The 19,522-nt window shown below is 47.3% G+C and overlaps 1 protein-coding gene across 19 annotated transcripts in view; it reads left to right on the forward strand.

Annotated features, from left to right (window-relative positions):
• Positions 1-19,522, forward strand: part of mark4b (MAP/microtubule affinity-regulating kinase 4b) — a 33,313-nt gene that overhangs the window by 7,675 nt on the left and 6,116 nt on the right. For 14 of the 19 annotated variants that reach the window (XR_014117790.1, XM_081699681.1, XM_081699683.1 and 11 more), the window contains 14 exons: positions 253-306; positions 8,064-8,112; positions 8,703-8,768; positions 9,979-10,049; positions 10,251-10,307; positions 10,544-10,780; positions 11,216-11,335; positions 11,465-11,564; positions 11,830-11,939; positions 12,028-12,211; positions 12,487-12,719; positions 13,432-13,535; positions 17,234-17,509; positions 18,515-18,597. Coding sequence is in view for 18 of the 19 variants with exons in the window: in XM_081699681.1 (XP_081555807.1) it covers positions 253-306; positions 8,064-8,112; positions 8,703-8,768; positions 9,979-10,049; positions 10,251-10,307; positions 10,544-10,780; positions 11,216-11,335; positions 11,465-11,564; positions 11,830-11,939; positions 12,028-12,211; positions 12,487-12,719; positions 13,432-13,535; positions 17,234-17,509; positions 18,515-18,597 (1,744 nt within the window). In the remaining variant the exon portion in view is untranslated. The remainder of the gene's footprint in view (positions 1-252; positions 307-8,063; positions 8,113-8,702; positions 8,769-9,978; positions 10,050-10,250; positions 10,308-10,543; positions 10,781-11,215; positions 11,336-11,464; positions 11,565-11,829; positions 11,940-12,027; positions 12,212-12,486; positions 12,720-13,431; positions 13,536-17,233; positions 17,510-18,514; positions 18,598-19,522) is intronic. The other 5 variants (XM_081699691.1, XM_081699692.1, XM_026997678.3 and 2 more) reach the window with 1 other exon arrangement.

The following is a 19,522-nucleotide window of genomic DNA, read 5'->3' on the forward strand; positions in this document are numbered from 1 at the left end:
CTTCATGACTAGATAGGAGCATGCTGATCTGTAGCAATGGAGCGTTGTGACACAAACAAAGCTCACCAAAGAAATCCATCCAGTTTTCCAGTTTTCTGACACTTTGACCAAAGAGTAATCATGCCATCAAATATATGGGAAGTGTTTGGTTGTTGTGACTTTTACAGCGGCAGAATATGGGCAGAACTTTTTTTATGTGCGAGATGTCAGACACCTCAATCCACTAATCACATGTACCTTTACAATTTTCAGGTTGCAATAAAGATTATCGACAAAACCCAACTCAACCCAACCAGCCTGCAAAAGGTAAGACCCAGATTCTAACTTCAGGTCTTCTTAAGTGTTTCTTTTCACTAATTATTTAAATATAAGATGTATGCCTGATGAGGAAACTTGTGCAGTAACACTCATCACAATACCGCATCAGTGCTGAACTGTTATTTGACTCCCAGAAGATAAGATAAGATAAGAATATAAAACTGCAATCTGTTGGAGCTTGAATCACAAGCTCATCAGCTTGAATCACAAGGCCCAAAAGTGGTTTCTTTTGGTCAGGCTTTGTCTGATAATACAGCAGCAGAACATGAACTTTAACCCGAGTATCGTAACTGGGAGCCCCTTGACTGTGGTCTATTTCACAATTGCTTTGATGGCTGTGTTGAGGCACTGCTCAGTGATGCAATGCTGTTTCATCTGACAGAGTGTCGGAACACCTCGTAATTTGCATTGCTAATCTCACTCGTTTGCATGAAATCTGGAGAACTCTAGTCCATTCACATTTACTCAAGCTAAAGATGGCAAACAGCAATTTGAGCGGAAATGTTCATATGGGTAAGATGAGCAGTTTGATTAAAGACTGTCTTTTATACCTCTTGCTTTCTTAGTGTGAGCTCCAGTAATGTTGTGTTTGAGCCAAGCCCAGTAGTGTCTGCTTTTGTATAATGTATTTTACAGTGATGTATCTCTGGAGGATTATCACAGGTGCACCTTGGGGATTTAAATACTCACTCTGACTCTAATGCTTAGGCTATACAGCAGCTGTTCCAGAATCCATGCCACCTTTCTGCGGAGTTACATATTCCCGTGTACAGAACACAACGCTTTCACCACCTGCTGATGTCCGCTCTCTTCTGTCTGTTCCACTGGCTGCTTTTCCTCCAAGGGCGTTGTTCCGGTACCTTCTTTGTCATGTTAGGTTGCTTTAAGCGATGATTTTAATTTGATCTGCATGCCTGTGTGTGTGACTGGGCCCTCTGGAATCTCCGCTTTGTGTGAGGGAGCATTGCATGACATTCACACTTCGCATGTGAGAATTGCCGTTAGTGGCGCTGATCGTTCAAACAGCACTCCGTTGCCAAGGGAGCATGTCTAACCTTGACTTTGCAGAGCCTGTTCTCATGACCAAGTGCCTATTGCATTAGAGAAAGCCATGGATACTTAAGCCTATGTCTGGGAATACGAATACTGTTGTTACAACAGACAGGATTTGGTAAAGACAAATGCGTGTAGCGTGCCTTCATTATCTTTCATTAATGCTGAAAGGATTTTGCCCGGCGGTATGCAAAAAGTGAAAGTTGACTTGTAGTGTCAGGCTGTTGCTTGTTTCCGTGGTTGCCCTGGTGCAGGGTGAGGCTGGGATAGGGGCGGTGTGCGAGCTGCACAGGGGTGTCGTTACCAGCGCCGCAGCAGGTGATCCCTTCCGGACTGGCGCTCCAGTGCCTCTGCTCCCAGCTGGGCATCTCTTCTGCTGCCTGCCCCCTGCTCTTCGTCACCCCTTGATGTTTTTCTTCTCATGTCTGATGCTGCCTCTGTCTGTCTGTCTGTCTGTCTCTCGCTTGTGCTCTCTCCCGTTTCTCTTCTATCTACATTTCTCTCTGTCCCTCCTCTGACTTTCATTCTCTCCCCCTCTATTTCACTCTCTCTTTCTGTCATTCTCAGTCAGTCAGACTGCTGCTTGCCCTCCTTCCCTGTCAACACTCACACAGACATGAAATGCAGCCGTTGCCATGGTGTGAGAGCATGCGTCTGCCCCAGGTGTTGGAAGGCTAAATGCGGGGGGGGGGGGGGGGGGGGGTATTTATCCTTACAGTGATGCTAGATTCTTTTCATAAAAGTACACTGTGTACACTGCGTCTCAGCATTTTGTGAACAAGCCATAGCAACAACACCGACACAACAGCGCTGTCCTTATGCAAGAACCACTTGTATGAACAGATTCATACTTGCAGCATTCACCAGTTTTCTCTGAGGCAACAACAACATTTATGGGTGCTATAGACCTGTCATACAAGTCATGTACAGTTCCAAGGAAAAAACAGTAAATGGCCTAACAAATTGTATCCGTTCTAGCTATCTATTTCATTAGGGTTTGAATATACACATTAAACTTAGTAACGAAGTAACAAATGAGTAACAAATCATAATTTTTTGATTATTCTCTGACACTAGTATTTCGCTGCAGTCTGCTACTCTCACATGGTAATCTAAATCGTGACAGTAGCCTTTCATCAGATGCACTCCCCATTGTCTTTATATACATTGATAAATTAGCATTCAGTTAAAATGAATTGACGTTATTTATCAGTTCATGATGGTGATATTGACAGTCACTCTTGAGTGGATCATCCACCGCCTGACGCTGCAGCATCAGGTATATTCTGTCATTTGTCTTCCCTTCATCTCGTAGCGTTTTAGATATACTCCACTCTTCAGTGACGACTGATCAAATCAAGTGACATTTCTTTCCCATTTCCTGGCTTTGTCAGTTCCACTACAATCCACCTCTGATGTTACAGTGATGTGATTTCATTTACGGGACTCTGAAAATAAATGGGGAAAAAGATGCTCATTTTACCTCTTGATGGAGTTGTTGTGCATGACATTTCCAGACAAATCAAGCACGGTGTTTAGCCTTATAAAGCATTTTAGGGACGTTAAATATGGTAATTCACAGGTCTCGCCAACACATGCTCTTGTACTACACAAAGTTAATGACAGTTCTTTGAACTTAGGAATGCTTGCTGAATCTGACATGGCACAGACATATGACCTGATTTCTGACAAATTAGCTGTGACATATTTTGGGTCAGAGTACTAAAACACTATTGCACGAGGCCCATTGTTCATAGTGATATCTGTACTCTCACCCAACCTAAGCACTCTTATCACACTCCTATAGTCCCATCTAAATCTATTTAGGTGATGGCTTATTTTAAACAAAGCACTCAAATCGTCCCATGATGTACAGCCTGTATCCGTGCACTAATGCAAAAAAAAAAAGGAACTTGGCAATCTCTTTCCTTCGAACAGTTATGCTTGCCATCGCTTACCCGAAGGCTCCCTGCATTAGACATTAGGCGTTGTCAGTGTGCCAAGGCTTGCCCATCCCCATCTGAACTGCTCTGGCTATTTTGCAGTATCACTTACACAATCACCGAGGCTAGAGGGAGTTTCTACCCCATTCTCTGCCTCTTTTACCCAAAGACCCCTTTACCTTAATCCTGTTTAGGGGTGGATGGGCCAGGCACAGTAAGCTGTGCATAGGCTTTCCCAGCCCTCGTATTCCCGGGAGACCAGACTGTTCCACACGGGGCAGGGAGCGCAGATGATCCGAGTGCTCACGGGCCCCGTCATAGGATTGCTTCTTTAATAAAAGGGAAGTGTTTCGGGGGCCGCCATCGTGGAGGACTATAGAGGGGGTGGGGTTGGGTGTCCCTCATTCAAGTTCCTGCAACCAGGAGCAGCGTTCCAGACAGGCGAACAAAGAGGGCAACCGAGCTGGAGGGGAGGCCCCCGGGAGGCTTTGATATGGGAATGAGATCTTGAGAAAGCAAGCGTGTCTGCGTGTGCGTCTGCTGTGTGCCCAAGTCATGATGAAATTTGCCTGAATAAATGAGTACGGATATAAATCTCAAAGGAAGAGATCTCTTTGGCTGTGGCGCTGTTAAACTGGCATAGCCTTGGTCCTCGCCTGTGTGTGCAGAAATACAGGAGCGCAGGGCTGAGGCTGGACGACAGGAGAGGTGCCACTGCTCCAAGCACGGGCACAGGAGAGTGCTTGTGAGTAGGTGTGGGCCCAGGTAGGCAGCCCGGGCTGCACAGGGCTGTCCTAGGGAGAGTGCTAAGCCTCTTAGGATCGCAGCAGATTACATCGTCCGTTACGATGCAGAGCCAGACTCACTCTCGGCAGGGAGGGCCCTCTCGTGCTGGCGTGGGTGAGTCAGGCCATGTAGTCATGACAGGGAGGCAATGCCAGACCAACTAGAATATGGAAATTCACATCATTTATGTACAGTGAGCTCGGACAATTCTTAGAATTAAGATATTTCTTAGCTATTTCTTATAATGCAGATTACAACTGCAAAAAGACCTTGAAAACGTAAGGCAATTTGATACCCTTCTGTATTGTAAAGAGAAATAATACTTAACTAGATCTTTCAGTTTTAGATCTGTTGTGTTTTTGAGGAAAACTGTTGTACTTAAACAGTGTTCCCTAAATATTTGACTTATTTGTACTTCGTTTTTTATTTAATGCATTTAATGAAATACCTATAAAATGTAGCTGTTACTATGTTATCTCAGTTAGGAGTTGCACTTGTTTCAGGTGCCAGATCTCATGCTGACTCTTTTACATGCAGAACACACCTTTCCACACATTATTTTCATAAACCAGCTTTTATATTAACAGACGACAGAAAGGCTGGCTGCAACTGAATCGCTAAGTCATGGGATTCTCTCGCTCTCCCTGTTGGATAGACTCCTTTATTTATGCAATCAGGTGATTTTTCAATGGCTAGATTTGTGTATTGTAGATAATAGAATGCTTTACTAAAGGGGATCCATTTAGTACCCCATGGAATTTATGTCATGAATTGTATAACAGATCTCTGGAAGAAAAAGGTAGTTATGTATGTAGTCATTGTACTAATTTCATAACCCACGACATTACTCATGTTCTCTGTATGCGTGTCTGATTCTACATGAATGCCTGCAGGTATGCATTCATGTTTATGTGAACTCACGCCTGCAGGCATGCATGTAGAATACAGCACACTTCCGCACGCAAACATGTAGATGGAACCTGGTGGATTTTGGATTTCCCTCACAATCCCTGCCTGACTTCGGGCACAAGCACTGGATTAACGTGTTGCGTTGGGGAGGGAACGTGAGGAGGGATCGGAGGCAGGCGCACAGCCAGACGCCTGCATCCGTACAGAGACCCTCCACCGTGGTAGCAGCGAAAGAAAGTGGGAGACAACTCCTTGAACCGCTTTGATGAGAGGAAGATGAGGGAAAAAAACACACACAAGAAGGGTTCAGCTCAGGTATTGATTAGTGCTGCCTCGCTGTGGCCTGGGTGCCAGTGGAAGCAGAGAGAGGTGCAGGCAGAGGGCCCTGTTCCCCTTGCCTTCTGCCTTCCCAGAATTAATGTAGTCCTCATGAGAGCAGGAGATGGCAGGAGAGAGCAGGAGAGAGCAGGAAAGGACAGGAGAGAGCAGGAGAGAGCAGGAGAGAGCAGGAGAGGGCAGGAGATGGCAGGAGAGAGCAGGAGAGGGCAGGAGAGAGCAGGACAGGAGAGAGCAGGAGATGGCAGGAGAGAGCAGGAGAGAGCAGGAGAGGGCAGGAGAGAGCAGGAGAGGGCAGGAGAGAGCAGGAGATGGCAGGAGAGAGCAGCGGCAGGCCCCAAGGGAAGCTCAGCCCAGACCAAGATTCAACGTTGGGTCGCCATGGTGACGCTGACGTGCAGCCAGCATCTGGGAAACGAACCAGGAAGGCCTGCATGTGATGGGGGAGGGGAGAGAGGAAGGAAGCAAGAAAGAGAAATGGGGAGGGGTCACGGCTAGGCAGGCTTATATGGTCATCGTCTTTAGAGCTGCGGTAAGCAGCCCGTGCGCTTCCCTCCATAATTCAATAAGAGTGAGTCCCGAGGAATTCGGATTTGCTGAAGGAGTAAGGGATTTGTGCCGTATTTTCCAAGGGCATGTAGACAGTGAGGCCTTGAGTTAGTTGCTGCTGTCCCGTGCCGAAATCAGAACTGTGCCAATATACGTGTCAGAAAGGTAATATAATTTATGGCCATTATGTAATATACCTATATCTCATTGTGTTTGAGTGTGTGCTCATTTGTGCACGTGTGTGCGCGTGTGCAAGAATCATACATGCATGACATAAAAAGATTAGTGAATTTAAGCAGATGCCATGTACAATCTGTCCTGTGAAAGCTTTAACTCTGAAAGGTTTTCAGGTGATCCAGAATGACTCTCAGACTCCTGCTCACTGTTGCAATAAATTTCCTCACCACAGACCCAGTCGTCGAGTTGAGTGTCTGCGACATATAACTGTGAGATGTTAGTCAACAGTGCTTTGGTTCAAGCACTGTGAACCCATCCTACCTTCTGGAACATTCTTACAGGTGCACTGAAATATGAACACTCAAATGATGCAATAATACCATCCAAATGAAATGGGTCTTTGTGGAAGATAAATTCATATTTAGACACTTTTCTTTCTGTTGGAAACACAGATTGCACTCCTTAACCCATAGTACTGGAGACTGGTCTTTCTAGCTTTCTTTACAGTGAAATTGTTTCTCCTTTCCACTGAGAAACATTCTCCAAAGCCCTTTTCTAAGTGCGCATCGTGACAAGATGATTGTGATCTTGTGTCTGTCTGCGATGTAAATAAGGAACGGGCCTGCTCTAATACCAGTCAGGCTGGTGTGTTTTGACACAAGGCACTGTGTTTGGGAGTCTGCAACTACGTCTAAAGCCAGTGAACGTTTACGCCAAACAGAGAGTTGCTATTTTTGGTGCCGAAAAAGCTCGATCATCGACCGGGCAGCGTTGTCAATGGGGAATTACCATTAGCGGAGTAATGTAATCCAGGCCTGGGCTTTGTGTCCGGAAAACGGCCTCTTCGGTGTTTAGAGAGGGCGCAAATGGAAAAGCAGTTAGCCAAGCACCAGTGAAACAATGTTAAAACAATGTCAGAGGTCTCGTGGGAAGGTTTTCTCTTTTATGCTGTCAGCAGGCGTGAAGATGACAAGAACTGGCGACACCCGATGAGTCTTTCTCTCAGTTTTGTAGTCGTCTTCCCTGAAACAGTAACAGAATATGACGGTCTTGTGACGCTGTTTTTAGGGGCACGTCCTGTTAATGTTATGTTCGTGATGGGCTGTGGGAACGTCTGGTTCGTGAAGCTTGATGCAGACGTTTCTAGCAGCTGTTGTCCCCAAGGCAGGAGCACTGGTGTACACGTCTAGATGCTTAAAACGCAGGACACCCAGAGGGCTGATGCCATGCAGAGGGTGAACCACGTGGCCTTCGGTACAGCTGTCGGTCTGTCTGTGCAGTTCTGGGTCTTTCTGTCTGTCCCCTTTTCTCTTTCATTTTACTATTTGCATTTGTCATCTCCGTTTAGCTGTGCGTCTGCTTCTCCGTCTCTGTCTCAGCTTCCTTCTTTCTTAATCACTTAATTATTTCTTTCTTCTTTCTGGCCTTTCTGCCATGGCTGTTTGTGTACTCCTCTCTCTCTCTCTCTCTCTCTCTCTCCTCTCTCTCTCTCTCTCTCTCTCTCTCTCTCTCTCTCTCTCTCTCTCTCTCTCTCTCTCGCTGTCTCCCAGAGCTACCGTGTGTGTTTTGATGAAGAATGACCACTGATGTTGCCATGTGGCCTGTCAGCCCTCAGCACATTCTTTTCATTCTTTCTCACTGTTTCTCTTATTTTCTATTTTATACCTCTCTCTCTCTCTCTCTCTCCTGGGACTAGAGTGAGCGTGCCTCTATGCTGGGCTTCTACCTCAGGCCCCCCAGAAATGTGTGATTAGTGAGCTAGGCTTCAGAGTAGAGGCGCTCGCTCATGACCCTTTGGCATCAGTGACGAGATGAATCAGTGGGTTTCCCCTGTAGTTACCAGCTGCGCTCGCTATCATTCTTTCCGTTCCACTCGTAGGTTTGGGGGTGAACTCCACTGTGTTTGTTTGACCCTGTGTGTCAACATTTCTGTACCTAAGCAGTGTCTGTTTAAGTAAGTCAGGTTTGTAATGGCTGCTGTTTCTCCTGCAGCTCTTTCGAGAGGTGCGGCTCATGAAAGGTCTCAACCACCCAAACATAGGTGAGTCACGTTAAACTCTGAGCTGCCTAATCTAAAGGGTGTGTGTGTGTGTGTGTGAGTGTGTGTGTGTCTGCATTGCCCGTTTTCCCTCTGCCTTGAGCTTATTGCCTATTACTTTTTCACCTTTTCAAAAATGTTACCATTTACATGTTGTTTTATATAACAGCTATGTTACTGTTACTGGCCATAATTTGATAGATACTGCCCACAAACCAGTTAATTTGTCAGTGTCTACCAATGTACAGTGAGTCCTCACACAGCATGTGCTGGGGCGCTGTGTGCGGTGTAAGTTATGTATGCTTAGATAACATCAGTATAGTCAAACCACATTGTAGGAAATGTAGGAATGTTTTCGTTTCATCATCCGCCCCACCTTCCTGCTGCTGTGATCCCTGGAGATTTCATGATGTTGGTTCTAGTCCAGTGGCGAAGTTGTCCTGAATAGAATGTGCTCTTAACAGTAGTAAATGGGGGAAAAAACTCTTGGTTTTTGAGAATGTCTTCTGTATAAACGAGCAACACACCCATACGGAAGCTTTTCTGCACTGCTACCTTTCTGAATCACTCTCTCCTTATTTTATCCTCTGCAGTTCAGCTCTTTGAAGTGATTGAAACGGAGAAGACGTTGTACCTTATTATGGAGTACGCCAGTGGTGGTAAGGAATCCTCGGGTCCTACACACTCTCAGAGAGCAAATACGTGTGAAATTAAGATAAAGCCCAGTCTTTGATTAGAACTGAATGTATCTCTTCTGAATGTATCTCTTGCTGCCATGGCACAAATAGTGAAGTTTGAGCCTGGATCAGGCCCTCAGTAAGAACAGGGTGATTATAGTGGTGACGAGCCCACCCTGAATTTTTGTCATTTCAATGTTTTTGTCCTGCAACTGTGCCTTTTTTCGCCTGTAGTTCACTGAAATGTAACGTGGCAAGCCCTCACCTACACACACACACACACACACACACACACACACACACACACACACACGCATACACACACACACACACACACACACATACTCCAGCCTTCCTTTATAACCTATACATGTACCCTCCAGCATGGGCTCAAACATGAACAAACACGTGTATTCAGACCATTCACCTCACTCACTGTGCACACACACACACACACACACACACACACACACACATACACACACACACACACACACACACAGTACATGCATCTGTCCCAGCAGTCCACCATCCTCCCCTGAGTGCAGCTTTTCCTGGTTTCCACTACACCTTCACCCTTGTGCTTCCCCGAGCTCGGCCCATGCTCTCTTCCTTCCGCTATTCATAGCTGAGTAAAGCTTCTTTTAACTCCAGTGCAGCTTGCCTACTTCAGCAGGCGGGCGGGCAGGCGGGCAGGCGGGCAGGCGGGCAGACCCGCTCTGAGCTTAGCAGCCCATGCACTCGCCCGGTAGCACCGATCTGCCCCGGCCTGTGCTACGTGCGTGCACACTAAGAACTGCTCCACCCACTAGCAACCTGTCATCTGTGTTCCCCTCTCACAGGCCTAAACACTCACTCTGGCTCTGCATCTCTCTTTCAAAACACGTTCTTGAGAATTGTGAGGCCTATATGCAAAATTTCTTCAAAGTCACAGGCAATAGAATATCAGTCTGTTTTGTTTTCTTTACATATTAAAACCTTATTAAATAAATGTAACCATTAAATTGATCTTGAGTTAAGTATGTAGTGTTTTACTGAGTTGCAGTAACGTGTGACGTCTACTTCCTCATACTTTTAAACACTCAATTATTGCTGTTGTGTTGTACAGGAATAAAGTTTATTGTGCATCCTCTCTCTCTCTGCCTCTCTCTCGCTGCCTCTCTCTCGCTGCCTCTCTTCACATCTGGAACAGGTGAGGTGTTCGACTACCTCGTGGCGCATGGGAGAATGAAAGAGAAGGAGGCACGAGCTAAATTTCGGCAGGTAAGACATTCTGCCCTTTGACCTGTGAAGCCTTGCTCAAGTCTGCTTTCCTTTTCAGCATGACTGTGTAAATAGACTTCCTGTTTTTGGACTCCACTGTTTTCAGGGGGTATGAAAGGTTCTCGTCATGAATACGCCCCTCAGCACTCGGTGAGGAGGATGTAATGGTTAACTGTGTTAAAGGTGTCAGTCTGCTTTCAGATTGTGTCTGCCGTTCACTACTGCCATCAGAAGAGCATAGTTCACAGGGACCTGAAGGTATTGTTCCCAGTGCCGTCTGTCTCTTTTCAGTTAGCACTCAGAGTGTTGTTCATGTCACCCATATGTCAGACCCTGCATCACACATTAACAATTCTTCCATTGCTTTAAAAACATGTTTTCTCTCTCTCTCTCTCTCTCTCTCTCTCTCTCTCTCTCTCTCTCTATATTTTTCTTTTTCTCGCTTTCTGTTTCTCTCTGTCTCGCTTTCTTTCTCTCCCTTTCTCCTCCCTCAGGCAGAGAACCTGCTGCTCGACGCTGATTCCAACATCAAGATCGCCGACTTCGGCTTCAGCAATGAGTTCACGGTGGGCAGCAAGCTGGACACGTTCTGCGGCAGCCCACCCTACGCCGCACCCGAGCTCTTCCAGGGCAAGAAGTACGACGGGCCCGAGGTGGACGTCTGGAGCCTGGGGGTCATCCTCTACACGCTGGTCAGCGGCTCGCTGCCCTTTGACGGGCAGAACCTCAAGGTGAACCGGCTCGGGGATTTTCGGTCTGTCTGCTCGTTCTGTTTCCCACCCACAGTCTGTGACTCAGTGTTTTCCCGTGCAAGACAACTGATGAAGACCACAGGTTTGGCGCAGAGCAGTTTGGCCACTCTGTTGCCTTGGTGCAAAAGCTAATATCCGTCCCTGGTCAGATGGCTCGAACACTGAGCTTCCGTACTGCGCGTGCAACTCTGTGTGACGTAGTTTCTATATAAGGAATTCCTCCTCGAGGCTCTGCGAAATGTTTACTGAGGCGTATGTGGACACGGTTTCCATGTGCCACTTGGCATTTGTAAGCGGTGTTAACGTGATGCAGGTCCAGTGCTGTTCCATGTGTCCCCGGGTGCCCAATGCCCTTGCCGAGACGTGTCTGGTCAGACAGGGCGCTGAACGGTCTCTCTCTTCGTCCTCCGCCAGGAGCTGAGGGAGCGAGTCCTGCGGGGGAAGTATCGCGTGCCATTCTACATGTCCACTGACTGCGAGGGCATCCTCCGCAGGTTCCTGGTGCTCAACCCCAGCAAACGCTGCAGCCTAGAGGTGGGGAGGGCTCACTGTGGCCTACAGCTGCCGCTGCCGCAGTCCACACTCTCGGCCTTGGGCGGCGTTGCCGTGAGCAACACTGCTTTTCCAGGGTAATCTTAACTTGTCTGTCTGGGTCTCCCATAGCAAATCATGAAGGATAAGTGGATGAACGTCGGATACGATGGCGACGAGCTGAAACCACACGTAGAACCTGTGGAGAACTACAATGACTCTGAGCGGATAGGTGAGATGGTCTCTCCTCCCAGTGACCAAGCCTGCTCCTGCAGAGCTGCTGCCCTGAGGAGTTCTGCTCCTGATCTAACACAGCTGTACCTGATGTAACACATCAGATACTCCTGGACTTTTTCCACAGACAGGTCGTGGTGTTTGGCTAGAGACTGAACTAAACAGAAGTATGATAGATCTGATTTTTACTGCTCTACATTTTTTTCCTTCTGCTCTTAAATAAACGAAGTGTGTCTGTTCATTCTCTCTCCGTTCCGCCACAGAGGTCATGGTAGGCATGGGTTACACCCGCGAGGAGATCAGAGAAGCTCTGACCTCTCAGAAGTACAATGAGATCACCTCCACCTACCTCTTGCTTGGCCGCAAAGGCGAGGTGAGATGCGAAATTGATATTTTATATATATAAAATTATGTGTGTGTTTACGCAGATGTGGTTCACCCATGCCTGTCCCCCTACACAGGATGTCAGTGAGTCCCGGTCGAGCAGTAGTCTTTCCCTGGCGCGTGTACGGCCCAGTCCTATAACCAACGGTACCAGTAAACATTCCTCCACTTCCTCGTCCAGCTCCACCTCAGCCTCCACCCACAGCAAGGCCCAGCGCAGTGCTTCCACCTACCACCGCCAGAGGAGGCACAGTGACTTCTGTGAGTCTCCAGTTCACCTGTCCCCGGTTCTGAAATAACCTCAGTGACTCAACAACTGCAAACTGGTTTAGCCTGAGATCATAGATAATGAGTAGCTCTGCTGACATTTAAGAAATAATACTTGGTCCTGAACTTTTAATTTGTTTGTTTCATTCATTCATATTCGGAATGCCACTGTACTAATGGCATTTCCAGCATGCCGTAGCTTACAGCCTCACAGTAAATCTGCCAGGCTGTCTGACTGTGTTCCCTGTCTTCCCCTGGACATGTGGCAGGCGGCCCTGCAGTGCCAACGGCCCACCCCAAGCGCAGCCCCACTGCGACAGCTGGGGCGGGGCCAGGGCCCGGAGAGGCGGAGCTGAAGGACGAGCGTTTGGCAGCACGCAAGTCCAGCTGCAGCACTGTGGGTAGCCGGAGCATTCCACCCTCCAGCCCCATGGTCAGCATGGCCAGCAACCCCAACAAGGCCGAGATCCCCGACCGCCGCAAGGACGTTCCCATCACGGCGGTGAGGGCGAGATGCCTGTGCAGACAGACGCTTGGCGGCGGAGTTATTTTCTCCAAACACAGCAGAGTGTAACACAGGGCTGTGAAGATAACATTGACATAAAGATAGTGAAGATAGCAGAGGTCATGTAGATGTGGATGTATGTTAAAGTGTAGTTAGGATCAGGGCACACACAGGCCTTCTATGGCAGTATTCCCACAGTCTCAGCATGTGCCTTCTTTGGAAACCAAGCAAATGATCTGACTCAGGTGCATCAGCACACGCACACGTAGGTCAACATACTGGGGCTGAGAATCCACTGCAGAATGATGGGCAATAGATGGAGTGGAAGTAATGCGCCCGTGGTCGTGGGGTTTCTATGAGTAAAGCACTTTTGTAAGTTGCTCTGGATAAGAGAGTCTGCCAAATGCTGTATATGTGAATGTATAATGTGTTTCACCCGTGGCCATGGTGTTTATATAATGTGTTTCACCCGTGACCGTGGTGTTTATATGTGTTTCACCTGTGGCCATGGTATTAATATAATGTGTTTCACCTGCGACCGTGGTGTTTATATAACATGTTTCACCCATGGCCATGGTGTTTGTATAATGCATTTCACCCATGGCCATGGTGTTTGTATAATGCATTTCACCCATGGCCGTGGTGTTTGTATAATGCGTTTCACCTGTGGCCTTACGTGTTTGTTGCTTATCTTGTTTTTGTTCTCCAGAACAACATCCCAGCAAGTGCCATGACCCGCAGAAACACATATGTGTGCACCGACCGCTCCAGCACGGATAGACACTCCTTACTGCAGAACGGCAAGGAGAACAGGTACTGTGTGTGTGTGTGTGTGTGTGTGTGTGTGTGTGTGTGAAGTGAACATGGGTCTGTGGGTGGGTGTTTCTGTTTAGAGTTACCTGATATCATCTGTTCAGTTAAGACTAGATGCTTTCTACATTAAAACCTAGAGAAGTATCTTGTATTGTGTGGTATGTTCTGAAATCATCAGCTGTGTAGGTAAAGAGGTGCCATTTATTAGATCAATGTGGTTTTTGATGTTCCCGGCAGATGTTTCAGCAGTGGCAGACAGCGTGTGTTTCACAGTAGAATCTGGCCCTGGCTCTCTCCAACTTTCTCCCTCTATCTCTCTCTCCCCCTCTCTTGCCTTCTTCCTATCCCTATCCTCTTTTTGCGTGTGCTGTCTCTGTATCTCTATCTCTCTCTCCCCCTCTCTTCCCTTCTTCCTATCCCTATCCTCTTTTTGCGTGTGCTGTCTCTGTATCTCTATCTCTCTCTCCCCCTCTCTTCCCTTCTTCCTATCCCTATCCTCTTTTTGCGTGTGCTGTCTCTGTATCTCTGTCTCTCTCCCCCTCTCTTCCCTTCTTCCTATCCCTATCCTCTTTTTGCGTGTGCTGTCTCTGTATCTCTGTCTCTCTCTCCCCCTCTCTTCCCTTCTTCCTATCCCTATCCTCTTTTTGCGTGTGCTGTCTCTGTATCTCTGTCTCTCTGTCTGTCCCACCACCCTCTCTCGTTCGTATGAATTTCCTCTCTCTGTTGTGTAACAGACGGCGTTGGTCGTGTGATCTGATGGAGGTTTGGGGGGTGGTGGGGGTGGTGGATGTTTAACCTGCTCCAGGTTGCAGCTGGTGAGCCTGCCTGAGCTGAACCAGCACCTTCTCTCCAGCACTGTTAGTCTAGAAAACGTGCACCAGCCACACTCCCCATGTCTTACTGCACTGTTCATACTGACCTAAACAACGTACTCTCTTCCTCTGTGGTGTATAATGACACAATCTCTTTGTGGTTTTCCCTAAAAAAGTGTACTTAGGAAGCACACACTATATTCATTACTGTTACTCGATCCACAAAACATTACTTACAGAGCTGCAGAATATTCTGAATGCAGAATATATACTGTATATAAAGTCTAAATAAATGCGTGTGTAGTCAGACTCTCCCACTGTCTGTGTTAGAGTCAAGCCCGTGTGTGGATGTGTGAGATGAGGCTGCTGTATCAGTGCAGGCTTATTTAGAGCATTAACCAAAGTGGCTCCAGACTGCTGGCGAGGCTGTGTGTGAGATTTTAGTGTAGCACCAACTCCAGCACCCTGGAGGGCGCAGAGCAGGACACATGCCAAGAGCATCTTCTCTTAGTGTATGTCTCACTTGTCTCTGTCGCTTACTCACTCACTCACTCTCTCTCTCTCTGTCTTGCTCTCTTTATCTCATTTTTTCTCTTTCTCTCTCGGTATACATGGGCTCAGTCTGGGGATGGCTTTACGTCCTTGGCCAGATTGAATCAGGTTAGTGGAAAGTGGTGGTGGAAAAGACATTGAGTATCTTAGCGAGATTGAAATGGATGCACCTGCTAATGTCTTTTAGGGGGAGGGTGTTGATAAGAGCCTGATCATCTCAATGATACTGTGGTCTGCTGCATTTGTCGAGCACTTCCGCATGCAGTTTCTGGGAGAAAATTGAAGTGTATGTTTTCTATGTTGTGCACAAATTTGCTAAGGATAGGTCAAAAGTTTAAGGGAGGGAAACTAGATGGGAACTGTAAAATGTGTCTTGTCAGCTGTGACTACAATCCTGGAGGCCAGCCTTCAGCCTAGACTGGTCTTATCTCATTCTCTACGTAAACAACTGTGTGTGTGGGTGTGGGTGTGGGCGTGTGTCTGTGCGTGTGCTTTGATTGGCGCTCCTCTTCTCTCAGACTTCTGTATGCGAGACAGAACCTTTACTTTGCAAAGCAGAATAAAGCGCATGAAAGACAGTACTTGTCAAAGCTTGTTTATTTCCAGAAATCTCACAACAAGTTAATTCAGAGATTTTTAACTGGCCCAGTGGATTTGATATACAGAGGTGTGGTCAGCTTTATTTTTCATACTGATGGGTTTCAGATGGCTGTAGTTATGTTTTTCTGAGACCCGGGATAACTACGTCTGAACAGATTGCCTCTTTTTCATTATGGACTATTTAAACTTTGAGATTGTTTGTTTGTTTTTTGCATACTGATCTTAAAGGGACTTTTTTTTTTTTGCCGCTGGATGAACCCCTGATTAAAGGGATCTGTTTGCATGCTGAGGGCTGTCGGGCACCAGGCCTTGCCCAGATGTTATGTGTTTCAGAGACTGTTGCATGTAGTGGATGTTGTTGGACTGGGTCTTGTTGACCTGGAGGTGGAAGTTTCTTTGTTGGGCTGTTTCTTATGTCAAGATTGTTACTGACATGTGAGTGAAAAGACACAGAAAGAGTGTTCCTTACTACAGGATTACTGGAATAGAAGCACAGTGCCCAGTGGGGGATTGGGATTATATTAGGATTATATTGGGATTATACCTAATTTGAAGAACAATTTGTTCGGGCCTTCTTGGACAGTATAACTTGATCATCCATAAAATGTACAATTTTTGTACAAAAGTTGTGTGAAGATATGAAATAAGACATCACTGAGAGGGAAAGTGGGCACAGTGTGGAGGCACAAGCTTGGGGCTGCTGGGAACAGTTTGGAGAACGCTGTACAGCCACCAAGAGGTCAAGAGGACTGGTGATCTCCAGTGGAGGATTTTACATGGGCTTGTTTGTACCTGTGATCAGTCCAAGTGTTTGTGATGCGTGTTTGTTTTATGGTCTTTGTGGCCATTGTTCGTGTGTTTTTTAGAGCGTCCAAGACTAAAGATGCCAATTTGCTTCACAAAGTGCTGTTTCAAAAATAAAGTGAAGATTTCACATCACAAAGCTCTATTTTTAAAGCAGGTTACAACTGCAGAGAAAAGATGAAGTGGCAGCTTCTTTTTGGTTGCGCGGGCAAATGTTGGTACAATACAAGAAGGAACAAATAGGAGCAGATTTGGCCGTAACATTTTGCCGTCATCCTAGCTCTTATGAAATCCACACTCACTTTGGAGTTTGGCTTTTACAAGAACATGACTAATATAGAGGGGTTTGAACTTCAAAGGTGTTATCGAGATATTGTTTGTACTGTGATGAAGAGGGAGTTTTTGCGAATGAGTGGGTGTGTTTGTCGGGATGAGAAGCTGAGCATGTTAAGTGTTCTGTTAAAAGGGGGAAAAGGGGCGTATTTGCTAGGCTGTCTGAATAAAAGTCCCGGTCAAAGATCCAATTAAGAAATACCTCTCACTCTCACTCTCACTCTCACTCTCACTCTCACTCTCTGTCTTTGTCTTTCTCACTTGTGTTGTGAGTGTCCACGTTCGCACAGAACCCACTAGAACATAACAGTTGCTCACTCTCTGCCGATCGGATGTACAGCTACAGGCGTTTTTTGCGAAGGGCCCGGGTCACTCGTGGTCCGGCACGAAATTTCCATGTAGAGAGAGAAACTGAAAGAATGAAACACTGAAAGTGGGAGAGTGAAAGGGAGCCTTCGTAGCAGAAATGACTCAGCACGCGGCGTTCACGTTTCACCCGAGCCGCCCCATCTGTGCCGCTATCTGATCCTCCCCTCCGTCACTGCAGGCCTGTTATTGCGCCCGGCGTGTAACGTCGGTCTCTCTCTCTCTCCCCAGCTCCCTCTCACACCGTTTACCGCCAGCGTCGCCCTCCACGCACAGCATCACCGGCGCGGGCGTGGCCACCCCCTCCTCGGCCGAACGTTCCCGCTTGACCAGAGGCTCCACGGTCCGCAGCACCTTCCACGGCGGCCAGCTACGAGAGCGCCGCACGCCCACGCACGCTCCACCCGCCTCGCCCACCCTGTCGCACGACGCCAGCCCCCTACCCCACGCCCGCAGTCGGGCCACCTCCAACCTCTTCAGCAAACTCACCTCCAAGCTGACGCGCAGGTAACGGGAGAGAGCGGGCCTCGGGACAGCACGGGGCGTCCCAATCAGAAAGAGGGGACACTTTCGAAGTGCGCGGTCTATAGCTGATGGACTTGAAATGTTCTTCTGAAATGTTTTGCCGGTTTGAGCCGTATATCAGTACACCGTCCAAGACTGTTAATTTCAGATAGTTCAAGGCTGAGTCATGCAGGCGTTTGTGTCAACGAGACCTGCAAATCAGTGATCAGGTTTCCTGCTACCCATTGCTGAATGAAATGTAAAGAAGTCAAACAAGCAGGTTTAGAATTTACCTTGGCCTACCGTTTTGAGACAGACAGTTGGGGAAAATGTTAACTTGTGTGCAGTGCGCCACAGAATATGCAGTGAATTAATTTGTGCTCTTGATTTAACACTTGATTTAAGCATATGTAAATATATGGAAATAGTCCAGGCTGAATGAGAGACCGCTAAATATCTCTAGAATCTGATTAAAGACAGCTAAAAATCTCTGGCATTGTATTGAAATACAATGCCAAACCTAAGAAATCACATGGACAAATGTTGCCTGTCAGTGGATGAAGTCTATAGTGATCCCTTGATTCCTCGGAAGAAACCTTTCAGGATTTGATTAAGCATATCTGAAAAGCTCTTACCTCAGAGCTAGTAATCAGTGCCAGAGATCAGCTGCTGGAGCCGATCTGTTTCTGCCTTTCCAAAGGCAGCTGGATTGAGACACCCTCCACGTTAGGGAACGTTCTCTGTCTCCTGCTCTGCGTTAACTCTTCATGTAGTTTCCTTCTTTATTAACCAGTGGCTGCTAACAACCCCCTCCCCAATGGTCTGCGTTCCTCTGTCCTTCTTAGACTTGGCCGAGGTTGGGTGCTCTGTGTCTTTCCTTCTTTTTTTCGCTTGTTTTTCTTTATCAACCAGCTGTGTCTTATTTCTCTGTCAACCCTCCTGCCTCTCTCTCTCTCTCTCTCTCTCCCTCTCTCTCCTTTTGCTTTCTTTCCCCTCTCCATCTCCTAGGGTCAATCTTGACCCCACTAAGCGTCAGAGCTCAAACAAATCCGTCTCGGGCTGCCCTCTGCCACATGGATCGAAAGCAGTTAGTAAGTCTTCTTCCCATCTTTCCATCTCTTCTTTTCCTCTTCTGTCTGTCCCGCCGTTCTCACTTCCTGCCAGGAGCCCGTCGTTGCTTTGCTGGCCAGTCCTTGCATTTGCTGGAACAAGGTTGCAGGGCTCCCCCTTGTGGCCATTATCGAAAGCGCTTGCAATCACAACAGGGAATGCATGCGTCGCGCTGTCCACTGCACTTTGCAGGACAGTATGTTCCTGATGGCTTTGAGCTTGATGTAGATGGCTCCTGTGTGATTAACAAGGGGCACTTTGCTCCACAGTGACTTGCGTCCATCTGCTTAGTTCAGGTTTATTCGTGCTCTCCATCACTCACCACTCACAGGTGCAGTTCTGGGCTTGGCCTGGTTAATGTCATGATTGATCACATGGCTCCCTTGTGACAAGTCCTATTGAGACATGAAACTAATGTCATCCCCCCGCTAGAGGTCTTTTCCTTCTGGGAAAGACCAGAGGCTTAAAAACGTACAGTGACAGGCTTCCAATGAATGGTTTCTGTCTGGTGTCGTTACACAATAAGTTTGGTATACTTTGAGAGGAAAATAGAATGTCCCTTGTCCCCTTTCAGTCAAGAGTGTGTAACCAGCGTGCTGCCTTCATAGGGACCTCACCCACAGCTCGAGGCTGATAGAGGTTGGCACTCACATCTGCATGCATCGGTACTCAAAGAGCTTGCAGGTGCCACGACAGAGGCAGGAGAACGTCTTCACGAGCACTTCTAAAGGCCATGAGAGGCTTCTGCTTTGTCATTGTTCAGGTGAAGGATTAAGGATGCTGCTTTGAGCACTGGAACCCTCAGATGGCAGCAGGCGGACACACATCTTGCGCAGAGCTCTATGTGTGGGGCTTGTCAAGTTATAGTGTGTGTGAACTGTCCGATCATTAATCTAGTAAACCTAC

Source organism: Electrophorus electricus, chromosome 17, assembly GCF_041902795.1.
Source record: "Electrophorus electricus isolate QZ-2024a chromosome 17, ASM4190279v1, whole genome shotgun sequence".
NCBI lineage: Eukaryota > Metazoa > Chordata > Actinopteri > Gymnotiformes > Gymnotidae > Electrophorus > Electrophorus electricus.